This window comes from Etheostoma spectabile, chromosome 12 (assembly GCF_008692095.1).
Source record: "Etheostoma spectabile isolate EspeVRDwgs_2016 chromosome 12, UIUC_Espe_1.0, whole genome shotgun sequence".
NCBI lineage: Eukaryota > Metazoa > Chordata > Actinopteri > Perciformes > Percidae > Etheostoma > Etheostoma spectabile.
Genome location: NC_045744.1, coordinates 8,586,055 through 8,600,838, shown reverse-complemented (window position 1 = coordinate 8,600,838; position 14,784 = coordinate 8,586,055). Strand labels below are relative to the sequence as shown.

Here is a 14,784-nt window from a genome sequence, read left to right as displayed (position 1 = left end):
AAAAAATCAGCTCAGCTTGGAACCCAAGGCATGGGGGCTCATAGTGATCAACTGATGTAGCCATTGGCTGCTGACTGGTCTTTTCCCCTTTCTCTTGAGTTTTTGTTTGAACATTAACCTCCAAATATAGAAAATGAAGAAAAACTATCAAATTCTTCACCGTATGTACAGAAAATAAAAGTGGTGAAACCAATGTGTTTTTTTAACTTAAAATATTTTGTTTTTTTAGGGAAACTGACCGTGCATTATACTTAAGCTCTTTCCTTTAAGTAGTATCTTTGTGTTGATAAAAGTAGATGCATAAAAAAACAATCAATATCTGATGTTTATTAGTCATTATTTCTCACCCAACAATAGCCTCAGGCATGTGTTTACTTCCTGTCCAGCTGAAAATGCCTGAGACGCAGTAGCACTGTAATGGCCCCATGGCACAACAGAGATGGATGCACCGTGCAGCGGAGCATTCTCTAAAATGTGTATTACTGCGGTGGATGGTCACTAGAGAATGACCTCTGTAATACAGGAACAATAAAAAATGATGCATGTGGCCGCCTTAAATGGCTTATTATTCACACTCTGATTTCTAAAAGGCATCTCTGGCCTCCAACCTCACACGGACTGCTTGTTTATCCCCTACCTGCTTTTGTTCTCCATCCTGTCCTCTTTCCCTCCATAAATCATTAAAGCTTTTGTATATTGAACAAAGTGACCAATACCAGCAGTTATTTGGTGAATTGAGGTATAGAGAGCAATTAAAAACCTGTGACCTTATTATGGGCGGACAGAAGGAGGTCAAAGAATAGCTGTTATGGTTATAAAGTTCAACACCTCATTTCATACAACTCATCTACATGTGAGATGTTCTGCCAACTGGGCGCTGTACACAGACAGGCTTGAAAGATTTAGAGACAGGAGACTACATTGCCATTACATGGTCACATTTACCTAACACTTAACCCAATCATAGTCTACAATAATTATAAGTTTTGTTCTTCAAAAAGTATCAATTATCATCCTTTGAACTTGAAAGAGAAAGGACCCTGACACATACTCAAAGGCAGATATTTTTGGCAATCTATAAATCTGGCAATCATTAGTCATTTTAGTAGTTTGATTTACCAGCACATTAATGTGATGCTTTTCATAATGAACTTCACCTGTAAGCTTTCACAGGGGTCACAGAGCTTTTCTGAAAGACACCATAAAGAGAGAGAGTGTTTGACATCCTGGTAATGTGGTCAGTTTAATACCCCACTAAAGCCTCTGTATCAAGCCGCTCGTCTCAATAACTCACAGAACAAAATCCCAGTAGCTATGCGCTGATAACTGCAGAAGGATGTAGCTTAGCCTTATCAGCCCTTGGCTCCAATGACACAGTAATCCACACAATGCTCGCCTGTCGTCGTACTGGAAAACACACAATCATTTCATTTAGCCAACAAAGGCCCGAGAATAATTGTTATGTCCCCCTGCGCTTCCCCTTCACTACTAACCCATCAAGATTGCTAATTTTCAAAGGCCAAATATTACATATTCCAAAGAGCCCAACTGTCAACATGCATTTTTTTCTTCACAGAGAAACCTGTTTTGCCACAGGAATAAGAGGCTGGTACTGAATGTCGGTTTAGGAAGATCACAGCAGCCGGATAACTTCTGCTAGCTTTACCCAGCAGGTATCAACTAAGCATGTGGCTGATGTGTAGGCATGGGACAGCCACTGGAGAGGGTAATGGTAGTTTCATAAAGGCAAATCATTGCTGAGACACAAGCAAGAACATTTGTAGCCAACAGGAACAGAGAGAAGCTTTGGCACTCTGACGAAAATGAAGGTGACTCTTGTCCAGATGGGGAGTCTGCTTACCTTGTAATTGTCCTTTTAAATACAATGGTTGTCAAACATGGTTGCAGTACCCTCTGAGAACAAATGACCATGTGCAAATGTGATATAAATGCAAGTGTAAAAAGAAAAGGAAAAACATGTCTAAACAAATTAGTTTCCCCTATCCCAAGGGCCAGTGTTCTAGATCAAGGGATCTTAAAAATGTCTGTGTTTGAGATTGAGCAAGCTCATATGGCTATAGCCGCTCAGGCATCCATGCTACTTAAATTTCTCAGTGTGTATACCCATGTGGGTGTGTGTGATAAGGGAAGGTAGTATCAATGCGTTTTTTTGAGGACCACTTCATAATTCTCTAATTGAGGCAGCAGCTTTAGGAAGGAAAAATAGCTCCAGCAGTATGCACAAACTACACAAACCAAGTGTTGGGGGAATGGTCACTGCAATCAAACTAGGGAAAACGAGCCAGCTGCTTGTTAAATGTGTTTATGCTCTGATGCAATTCCTCTTTAGTTTTCTTAATTGCTAGAGACACTGAACAGAGAACAAACACTGCATGTTTTTTTCATGCAAATCCCTTACATATTTTAGGCCCAGCTATAAATGCATGGAATGCGTTGCACGTTTGAAGTGCAGTGCATTAGTAAAACGCCTTCAAGGGCTTAGTCTGGCAAAAGGCAGTATCATCATTCCCAGACCCAAGCTTCAGCTGCAAACATTTTTACTTTCTCTGTAGAAAACCCTATTTTCTGTAAACATAAATATATCTTTGTGTTGTCTCTAAATCTTACCTCATTTGAATGCATGGATATTTAGAAATGTCTTGATTTAGTAGTATAACCTAGCATCACCTCAAGCCGCACAATTGCCTTTTTACCAGTTTATTTTATTAAAACGGATTGATGTTGCCTTCCCAACCCCACGTCTATTGACTTAATCCTTGACACAATTGATAATAGTTTTGAAAATATCCGTTTAAATGTGCATAGTTTAACATTTGCATCTTTATGGATTACATCCAAGCAGAGAGCAACAAAACAGTTTGGAAGACTTGGCAAAAGAGTTATATTTAAAAGGAGCTAGTTATGACATTCAGAGTGTGGGCTGGGATTGCCTCCACACGGCTCTCACCTCCGACGTCACAAGCAAACATGGAAGGCTGAGCCGAAATGATGGCGGCTAGCAGCGCTAACAGTGCTAACAACGGCAACAGTGTTACTGTACATAGCAAATCGTTGTTTACGGCTATATCAATGATCTGAATGATGTATATAGTACATTTAAAGCATCTACATGGAAATATCCATAGTTAGTATTGGATAGGGTGTAGTAAGTTGCACAATGGCATTTTTTTACTTACCAGCCTTGAAGCTGTGGAATTTGTATTCCTAATAGCATTTTTAAAAAAAAGTAGAGAGAGAGAAAATAATATATGAATGTGCAATTAAGCATAGCAAGCAGCAATCTTATTTTACAAAAAAACAAAAGATTAGTGTATTGTGCTTTCGTATCTGTGCAATAATTGGGCAATTACACATTATGCTTTGAAAGATGTTTTTTGTAGTTGGGGACAACGTGTGTACGCTGTTAGAAGATGCTGACCTTAATTTGGCATGTTCTGCCCAATTTTGGACTGGATTAGAATTTCATATCACAACAGTTTAAATTGAGGTACCAGAGTGTGAGATTCACTGGGGCTTAACAGGATCTTATAAACTGTGGGGGTGGCATGGATGTCTCTCAAAGCACATTCAGTTGGAGCCTCTGCTTCATATTGCATTGTCTCATCGCCAGTGCAGGCCACTGTACTAAACCTGGTCACATTCATTTGTGAATAATGCATTTTGTCAGGGGTGTTGTACCATTTACCAGGGTTGGGTGGAGGGGGGGGGATTGCCACTGGGGTATTTGCCTGGGTCTGCATTTATCCACGGCTACTGATGAAACACCTATGCTGAGTATTTCTCAACTGTCAGTGACCTCACTTCCCAGAAATGAATGATGGTACATTAGGATGATCTCACATGAGAGGTTTCAGTCTTGTCACATTTACAGCACATTAGAGGGACTTTCAGCATGCTCACTTGCAGCCAGTGTATTTGGCAGGCAGGCTTAAAAGCTAAAATTGTGGAACATTTTCTATGCCTCCGTGCAGTCACGGAGTCCACATTCCACATTCCAAATTAAATGTATTCCTCTCTGCCTCTCCGTATCTCTCTCTAACTATATGTGTCTGTCTGAGTTAGACTCATCACGTGATTGAGCAGACAATAGAGAGGCACTCCGGCACTACGGAGAGGTTAGCCGGGTTTTTGTGTTGTTTTCAGTGAGGGGGGAGGCATCTAAGCTGTGAATAGGATCACTGAGGTGGAGGTAATTTTGGACCCCGGTGCAGGGCATTAGTTGGACCGGCCTTTTATGCTGACAGGCCTGTTTCTCTCTCTCTCTCCTCTCTCTCTCCTCTCTCCTCTCTCTCTCTCTTCTCTCTTACTCCCCCCCCCTTTTTTTTTAACCCCCAGCCCCCCTCTGCTGCATCGACATTTCTGTCCAAACCCAAGGCCTTTATCGTTGTGCCCATGACGACATGTCTGATAGGGTGTGGCATCCGAGACCTGTTTTAGCCCTGCACCTTGGGGAGCCCATACATCTAGATATAGATAAGTTGCAGGAGCCAGGGTTTAACCTGTACCACACTACACATTTCTGGGGTTTTATAAGCCACCAGAGTGTGTCTGATAAATGAACAGACACATGCTGGACATTCTCATTCATTATCACTGGAAACGGTTGTGCCTGCTGGGAGTTTGTGTTGCAATTGCCGAGGGGGCTGACTGTTGAAGGGCCTCTCAGATGGCCACGTTTCAGACAATGTTAAAGAGCTGAAGCCCAGCTAAACAAGAGGCTTGGGCTAAAATAACTCACAAGGGGAACAGTGCTGTCAAGTGAACTGCTACACACGTTGACAAAAATATAAAGTCAAAAGTGCCAGTAGGACAGAAAATGGAAGCACATAAACTGCAGCTTCTGTGGATCCACAATGTGGAAAAAGTGCAAGACACTTATGCATTTTGTTATAGTTGTACTGAGTTATCAGCATACATATTTGTTTAAATTTTTTAGGTTTTGACAACTAAAGCCTATACATTAATATCTTAAGATCAGATGAGTCCGCTTTACATTACTGTTGTCTTCTTACTACATACTTATTAAATAATTACTAGAACGCCCCTAATCACTGCTATTTATTTGCAAGAGTAATGTGAAACTTGTGTACGAAATGTGAAAAACTGAAAAAAAAAAAAATATATATTTCCTTGAGCCAAAAGTGATGTCTTTAAATTCTTAAATTTGTTAATTTTCCAAGATATAAAACCGAGAAAAGCAACACATCTTCGTATTTGAGAAGCTGGAACCACAACATGATTAATCATTTCAGCTTACACTTCCTGAATTACATTATACAGCATAAGCGCCTCAGTCAAAAGAGTGTGAGTGAGACATTACCCAGCTTCACGTAAAATCCTTAAATGTATGGACTGTCTTCTGCTGCATTGTGAGTTATTTTGACAGTTCCTTATTCTGTATTCTACCTCTGTCTGAGTATCTGCTGACTTGGGCTGTCTGGTGATTGCCTGAAGGCTGTGTGAGTTTACAGGTGGCTGGCTTTAAGGCAAACCTTCAAAGAGAGAAGGTCATCTATCTGATGTCAGGTTTGCCAAGTTCAAAGAGAAAAAAAGCTAATTGGTCAAAGGTAATTGAACAAAAGCAGCCAGGAAGGAGATGGTAAATATCAAGTGTATTTCAGTATGGAAGAAAGATCTTGTCATCTTCTATCATCATCATTGGAACCGCTGGCTCTCCTGCAATGCTATTTTACCTTGTGTGCTGTTAAGCAATATTTAGATGAATTGCAATTCTTGAAGTAAAAAAATGGTTTGCAGTGATATTTTTGTGTTACGTCCGTGTTTTAAATCTTTAGCAGCAGCTGTAATGTAACGCAGCTCATGGTCATTGCACAAGATTTGTTCTCCCTGTTTTAGTTTTAATAAAGTATAGCAACATTGCATTTTCATTCACCAGGATGAATGACTACACTGCACGCCAAACTTCCCTTATGTGACGTCTTATTGTTGATTCATTCTCAACCTGTTACTGACATTCTACTTCCCACATTCAGAAACATGCTAGTTTGTATAGTACGCTTGTTCTGCTGTTTGGATTTATCGACTCTTTTGTTTTGCGAAATTTACTTTTCATTATTAGATTGTCTTTTTTAAAGGAATATTTTCCTTCTCATTCCTTCTGCTGTGTTGCTTCCAGCCATTCTGCCTTTAGTTGCTCACTAAAAAAAACAGGTACACCTGGGACCAGGGGTATCTGTGGGAAAACATCTGCCTTGTCTGCTGTTACAAGCAACAAGAAAAGTGCCATTGTCACCCTTGTCATTACTGAAAGATTTATTAGTAGTAAGGGTGTGGTGCACTTTAGGACAATTGATTGCATGTGTTTGGGTAATACTATTAAATTAGGCCTGGGGGCTAAACCTTTGGACCCTGAACGGAAGTACTGCATCCTTCTCCCCAAGCCCAGAGAAACTCAACACGCTCTGAGTGCAGAAGATACTCTGAGGACATCTGTGCGTCCCCAAGGTAGCAGCACAAAAGAAGATTAGGCACCCTCCTTCAAGGCTTTTGTTAAGTAATTCCACATCTCCTTTAATAATTCAAGGCTGCACCGGCAGAGCCTCCACACAAACGATATATGGTAACGTTGTGATCTCTGTAGCCGGGAGGAATTTCTATCTTTTTCTATGCTTTTTGTGTGTGCTATAAACATGAAGGGGGGCCTGCCAGGAAAACATTTCCACACAAAAGGATCACACAATCACACTCTTAGGTGTTGAGGTGTATAAGAGAGTGTGAGAGAGAGAGAGAGAGAGAGAGAGAGAGAGAGAGAGACGCGCGTGCGTGCGTGCGTACATGTACGTAGGGGCTATGTAGGCTGTGCTGTCACTCACTTGTAACATGGACCGGTGTTGTGCCACCGAGGCACCAGTGGGACTCAAGCCCCCATGAGCCACGTGTGTGTGTGTGTGTGTGTGTGTGTGTGTGTGTGTGTGTGTGTGTGTGTGTGTGTGTGTGTGTGTGTGTGTGTGTGTGTGTGTGTGTGTGTGTGTGTGTGTGTGTGTGTGTGTGTGTGTGTGTGTGTGTGTGTGTGTGTGTGTGTGTGTGTGTGAGTTTCTGTGTTTTTTTTCTCTCTGTGAACAACAGGCTGATGAAATAACATCACACACGCTTACTTCTGTCACTCGAGGAGCTGAGGACCGGTAGTCATCCGCGGAGGGCATCTCTGTATGTCATGGGGGACAAAGCTAGCAAGCGGCGGCCTTAGTTGCGAATAAAATAAGACTTATTTAGCAGAATTGTAGAAACATGTTTATACACACTGTATGTATTTTCTCAGACGCAAACACAGTGGGGTATTTAGACTAATTTAGACACCCGGTTTTAAATGTTAATGTTTTGGGGTTTTCTTTAATAGACCTTAATAGGCACCCTCCCCTTTTTTCTTTACTTTTCTCTCCCACCAACTCTCTCCTCCACGTCACCTGCTTTGAGCAATACCTTTGGGGCACAGCTTGAAGTGAATAATGTATGAGTGAGAAGGAGAATCAGAAAACCTTTGTGGACCCTCTGTGTCTGGCTGGCTGTCTGTCTTCCACCTTCTTTATCTCTATAGCTATTTTTTTTCCCTGGGTTCCTGTCTCACTTTTGGACTAATTTGACAAAAACAAACCTTAAATCTATCTGTCTCTGTCTCTTGCAGTGAGGTTTGTCGACTGTGGCCGAGGTGGTCTGGTGCGGTTTGAATGCAGTAACCCATCTGACTTCCGAATAGAGGCTGACGGAGTAGTTTATGCTACCAGGAGTATTGAGCACTCTACGCTCCCTGCGTCACCGTTGCTGATCAAGGCCAGTGACACCACCACTCAGCAGCAATGGGTGGCTCAAGTCAGGCTGAAATCCTCCACACACTCCAGCCAGCAGGTGAATATACCTTAACCACTTCCATAACATTTCTGACTTGTTTGTTGATTGTCTGACTGATGTTACTGCTGTAGAAAGGTTGAATGATCAATTCTCCCCTTGCTTCAAATAACTTACGCTTATTAGGAAAACTGCACATTCACAGATGACTAGTTCCCTAAATTGTAGCAGGTGTTCCGAGAGACTGGATGGATGCTTGCTAATTAAAACTTAATGTGTCAATTTACTAGGAGCACAAACATATACTCAACACGGTCAGTGGGTAGCTAGAGCAGGTGCAAAATAGCTCCTCGTAAAGTTGATTTCAGTAAGCATGCCTTGTGATTGTGAGGTTATTGCCTTATCATCCAAAAGGGGACGCACCTCTTTCTGCGCTTTGGAAGACAGGAAGCATCTGTTTGAGCTGTAGAGTACCGCTCTAACCGTTCCGCTGGACGTGTTGTGCAGTCATCTGCAATTAGTTAGAATGATTGCACGTTCATATGTCAACATTGTTGTTGGCCGAGGTTCAGAGGAAGTGCACAAAAAAGCACCGCACATGTCCTGTAACTTGTAACTCGGAAATGAAAAGAAGCTCCAAAGGGTTGTGTTATTGTAAAGGTTTTGGCTTCTGTGCCAGTGGATTATTTGATCCTGCTCAATTAAATAATATATATGTTTCCATAAACCTACAGGAGTGACGCCACACACACACACACACACACACACACACACACACACACACACACACACACACACACACACACACACACACACACACACACACACACACACACACCACAGAGATTATGTAGGGTTATAAGTGAGCCTTTATGTGCATATGTGAATAATACTTGCTTTCGGATCTTAGACCCTTAGTCTTCTGTTGTCTTAATGAACACTCCCAAATGCAACAATCGTGTTTGTTTTACAAAGACCAATGTGTGTCTCTTTTTTATCTCTCTAATACACTTAAGCAAATGGCCACAAGTGGCTTTTCCTAAATGGGCAGCATAGCAGATAATCTCAGGAAAGGCAGTGTTGTATTTTATGTGGGTGCAGATTAAAAGTTAATACTGACAGTTATGTGTAGTTAATGTCAGTGCTGCAGGCGCGGTGGTCTGCTGGGCTGAAATTAAACTTGTAGCCTCTAATGATTTCATTGCTTTCCAAAACACCATCGTCGGCCACTGACACTCATTTACTATAGGGACTCCTGCAGGTATGTGATTTTAATGGTACCATTAGTCACTGTTGTCAACTGGTTCAACGGCAAATACATACTTGTCCCAAACAGGTAAACATAGACTTTCATCAGTTTTTCTTTTTAAAGTTTTTAAATTAAGTCAAAACCCCACATTGGCTGTACCTTTTTATGCAAATTATCAGCTGTATCATCAGCAGCGGTACTCTGATTTGTATCTGCAGAGAGCTGTTGGGTTTGCCCTGATTTGTCCTTAATGAAATCAGGGATTGGCTTTCCTGTGTCTTGCACGTTTATGAGGTCATAAGCGGTTATCTTCCCTCCCAGCACAATTATTGTCATGAATCATCACGCATCTCTTAATCACATCAGCGATTACATTTTTTTATTAGTCCATGAATGCCGCAGCCTTGGGGAAACAATTTAATCAATGACAACCAAACAAAATTCTCATTAACATGAGTGTCCTCGGCCACCATCTCCACCTCCAACAGAACCTCAGCTCCACAACAGTCCGTGAGGAGGAAACGTGTCGGTATTGTAAAGGGAGAATTTTTCTAAAAGGCAAATTCATACATGCCCCCTCCTCCCCCCCTCAACACACACACACACACACACACACACACACACAAGCCATCAATCAGCCTAACACTCTCCTGGACTCTGAAGTAGACTCCTAGTCAGAAGATGGAGGGGGTTCGGAGAGTGTAGATAGGTGCAGACCTCCAGCACACCAGAGACAGATGCGTGATGGGCTGAACAAAAACCACCATGCCATTCATCATTCCAGACGCAGGTTGCAAATAATTACTGCTCTCACTCGCGCCCATTTCAATAGGGTAATAGATATTTCTGAAGCCTGCTCCTTTGCTATCTGTCTGCTTGCCTTTCTGCATTTCCAATGTGTGAAAGCAGTATAATCGGATTTCAAACGTGATTAGTGGAAGCTCAGCGACAGCTCCCCAGATGTTGGAATGGGGGAAGTGTGGGATATGGGTCACACTACAAGGTGACAAAGTGGTAATTAATTTCTGTGTTTGCATAGGGCACTTAGTAGTATATTGTAGGACTTGACTACCTACAACACAACACTCATCTAATTACAGGCAACAGTAGGGAAAATACTTCAAGGGATGCGACAGCTCCAATCAAACTCCAGCCATCATTCATAGACTTTGACGGATTTTACATGTTGTTTTTCTGTTTTCCTTCCTGCCTCGTTTTGTTCAAGGTTATTTTAACTTTCTCTGGCACTACTTCAGTCTCCTCAGTCTCTGGAGCAGCATAGGCAATTTGAGCCATCTGTGTGTTTAGTGTCTGGCTTGCAGGTACCATCCTCCTTTGTTTCAAATCTCATTCATTACAGCCGAGGGAGGATGGCAGATCCATTATAGAAGCTGGTATGTCTGTGTGGGTGCATTTTATCAGGACATAAGATGAGGTTTGCCAGCACTGGCGCTGTGTGGCTGCTGCATTAGCCACACCAAAGCATTTCAAGGCATATTGTCACATGTTTTACTGTAGATATTTTAAGCTACAAAGAAAGTCATATAAAAATGGATTGTTCGATTGAACGCACATTTTGAGTATGTGTTAAATGACATATGGAGGAGCATGTTACCGTAGTTTATCAGGAACTGGTTTCCTGTTTCCTTTTAATCACCACGTCAATTTCCTTTGGGATAACCAAAGATTAAACATAATGACAATACTAAGAGTCTATAGCAATGCAAGCAGTTATGAGTCTGTACTGCTGATGTTCACCACGTCCGCCATTTAGTTTAGCTTGTTTACATGCTAATTAGCAAAAAAATATGACATGGAATGCCATTAGTTTTACAAGTATTTAGTCAGGTATTAAAAAATAAATGTTACGGAAGCATGAAAGTAAAAATAATTCATACTGAGCAGGACATGAATTTGTGTGCCTTATTTTACGGTAATTAATTCAATAGTTGTCAAAACATTCCATGCAAAACCACTATTGTGGCCATCATGTTGTGGCCAGGTGTGCATATGCATACAGGGAATTTGACTGTGGTTTACAGTAGCTTCTAGTACTTGTGTATATTTCACTCAAAACAAAAAAGAGGGCAAAAAAAGTAGTTCATAATAAATAGTTTTTAGTCTGTAGACAACTGATTGAATGACCCACCAAGCATAGAGCCATGCCACTACTGCATGCAAGCAGCTGGATTTCCAAGATACCACCATGTCACTGTCGGGACTAAGTAATCGGTTGTGTCCGGAAAAACAGTGGTTTGGACCAATCGGCTTTTGGTAAAGAGCTACTGGCAGAAACAGCGTGGTTTAGGGTGTGTGTGTGTGTGTGTGTGTGTGTGGTGTGTGTGTGTGTTGTGTGTGTGTGTGTGTGTGTGGTGTGTGTGTGTGTGTGTGTGTGTGTGTGTGTGTGTGTGTGTGTGTGTGTGTGTGTGTGTGTGGTGTGTGTGTGTGTGTGTGTGTGGTGTGTGTGTGTGTGTGTGTGTGTGTGTGTGTTGTGTGGTGTGTGTGTGTGTGTGTGTGTGTGTGTGTGTGTGTGTGTGTGTGAGAGACAATATGGGGAAGCAAAGTTGTTGAAGTTTGCCCATGATAGACAGATGGTTCATACAATCACCTGTCAATGTATTTTGGAGTTTCAATGTGTTTTGGAGTGCCTGTCCCTTTCCATACAGTTTCCAATGACGACTTGTCAGATGGTTCTTGGCTACAAACCATCTGGCGCGTCAGGTTACCAATGCCGCTAGTCTGGCAAAAAATGAATGTACTAACATTTTTCAATAAATACATGATCACTATCCAGCTCTTGAACTAAATCATTCCCTTTCCACAGGTCCAGCAAGTTGCTGCCCCTCCAGTCATGTCCAAGGATTTGAAGGAAATAGTGTTTCCATCACGAAACTCAGACAGCCAACTCAAACGCATGAAGAGAGACTGGGTCATCCCCCCAATCAATGTCCCAGAGAACTCACGAGGCCCATTCCCGCAAGAGCTTGTCCGGGTAATCTATCTATCCATCTATCTCTCTTGCACTCCCTCACTCACTCTCTCACACACTCACTCACTCTCTCACTCACTCATTCATTCTCTCTCTCTCACACACACATACTCTCTCTCTCTCTCTCTCTCTCTCTCTCTCTCTCTCTCTCTCTCTCTCTCTCTCACACACACACACCCACCCACCCACCCACACACAAACTTGAGAAGAAGAAGAAGAAAGAAAAAGCCTTCTGCTTGATATGACAACATTGCAGGATCTCGTTCTCCTAAGCTCCCACTCAGAGGGTCACAGACATGAGACTTACGCTTTCAACAAAATGCTTTAAGACCAAGGTCAAGGCTCTTTTTCCCACTGTTTTTGCATATTTATCTTTTGGTTCTAGGGGTGGTAGGTACTAATGTAATCTGGCATTATATAGATGCAATGAGAAAAATCTGAATTGCCCACTAGGCCTGCACGATTCAGGGAAAAATATTTTTTTTGACCATAACAAAACAAATTGGCAGTACCAAACCAAGGTATAGTTTTGCATTTTATTTTTTATTTTTTATTTCGTTTTGACTTTTTGTTTCCAAATTCAGTTTAGTTTTAATTAGTTTTTAAAATTGGTTTGCTAGTTTACTTTTTTAGTTTTGGAAAATGCTTACTTTTAGTTTAGTTTTTATTAAATTTAGTCTTTCTTGTAATAGGGTTTATTTGTCGGGGGATTCGGAAAAGTAGTTTGTAATAACTCAACAAAAAACAATATACAATTTTAGAAATATATATTCCAATGCATTCAACAATAACACCAGTACATACAATGTACATATGACGATGAGCACGGATATGTAAACAGTCACAAGACGCCGCAGTGAGTGCAGAATGTGTTTGTCGTGTTCCACAAAAAAACCTAAACAGCTAACAGACTAAAGAAGACAGACATCAACCGGTGTTTAGAACTTTGGTTTGAGTAAAATGGCGAACGTTTTGAAGTCAATCAACTCACAGTTGTGTTGACATCCCAGTATTAATCCACATATTAACCCACGTTCCCTCCCACTTTTGATATTCCTGTGTATTTACTAACCAGCTACTGGGTCGCCGGTGAAAGCAGCCTGTAGTGTTCTCTGTCCTGCGGTTGTCTCCGCCGTGCTGCTGGCCCTACGTATCCATACATCCATACCCCTAACGTTACCGGGGTTAGCTTCTGTTTCAGGGAAAGGGGTCTTGGCGTTCTCCTTTACCTTGTTAAGGTTAGCCTCCTTGTGTTCAGTTCTCAAATGTAGACTACTTTTTTAATTCGTGGGATGTTTCCCTGTAATGAACTGTCCACATATTTGACCACCTTCCACTGCAAGGCACTTGCTTTTATCTGACACAGTCATTATCAAAAAGGATTCTGCCGTTTTCTTCCGACTTTTGTTACCGCCATGATGCCAGGCGAGAGGCACGAACTATGTTTGTTATGTTCAATTTTACATGGAATGTCAGAATTTCTGGGTTCCCAGTCGGAAACTATACACATCTACAGAAAACGTCACGGTCGGAAAGATATTACGTTATTTGCTCTATGAAACCCATTGACGAAGATGAAAACTAAGGACATTTACTCAGTAATTTTGACCAAACCTAGATTTTTTTTTGGCACCTATAGCACATCGCGCATCACCACAAGCCTGTAAACATAGAGGCCTCAGTGAGGAGAAGGGAGAGCATTGCAGCGCTTGGAGTGCTTTAAAACCTATTTTATACAGTCTGTTTAAAACTCACAGAAGAAAGTAGTAGCGTTTGTGATGCATTTGGCTTGTAAAAATACATGAGAATCAAAGTCATTTAATTTTTTAATCAAATTTATTTAAAAACTAAATTGTAAACAGGGTAAATCGAGATTGCAATTTTATAACAATTCATCGTGCAGGCCTAGTGCCCACCAGCGCAACTGTTCCTCAGTTGCCTGTTTAGATATTATACTCTTTTTATCATGGTTCAAGGACATGTATTGCCAAATCCTCTCTCTGGTCAGGGCTTGGTGTGGATGGCTAACAGAGGACAAGCAGTACTCAGGACAGCTAAGAAGTAGATCCTTTTTCAGCATATTAAGCTCACTTCCTAACAGAGTTTTAAGTCCTGTACATGCTATTTGTTTGTATTATATTTAATCCGGCCATATTAGAAGGGATGTTTCTGGGCTTTAATAGAGGATATCAGTATGAGGAAATACTCTGTTTGCTGAGCATGGATCCAGGGTGTAGGCACAGTGGGCCCCAGCTTACATGGCAAACAGGACAGACAGTCCAGCCAAGACAGAACTTTATACACACTCTTTATATGCACTCATTTACATAAACGGCAACCTATCTTACTAATACTATGATTTGTGTTGAAATAAACTTCACACGTACATAAACGTACAGTACAGAAATAACCAATTTAAGAGATCCTTTCAAGAAAATGTACCAATGTAAAAGAGAAATATGAGTTAATAATAATGTTATTTGTAGCTTTCATTAATAAATCTTTTCACCCACAGATCCGGTCAGACAACGACAAAAACCGGTCCCTCAGATACAGTGTGACAGGCCCTGGCGCTGACCAACCACCCAATGGCATCTTCATCATCGACCCGATCTCTGGAGAACTTTCTGTCAACAAGCCCCTGGATCGAGAGCACATCTCCAACTTCCATGTACGTCAGACTCAATAATAACAAAACCTCTGTAATGAAATTCTTACAATA

At 41.4% G+C, this 14,784-nt stretch overlaps 1 protein-coding gene across 1 annotated transcript in view; it reads left to right on the top strand.

The window, feature by feature from the left end:
* Nucleotides 1-14,784, top strand: part of cdh2 (cadherin 2, type 1, N-cadherin (neuronal)) — a 61,411-nt gene that overhangs the window by 28,979 nt on the left and 17,648 nt on the right. The window contains exons 3-5 of the mRNA XM_032531611.1: nt 7,664-7,884; nt 11,898-12,065; nt 14,578-14,733. Coding sequence (XP_032387502.1) covers nt 7,664-7,884; nt 11,898-12,065; nt 14,578-14,733 — 545 coding nt within the window. The remainder of the gene's footprint in view (nt 1-7,663; nt 7,885-11,897; nt 12,066-14,577; nt 14,734-14,784) is intronic.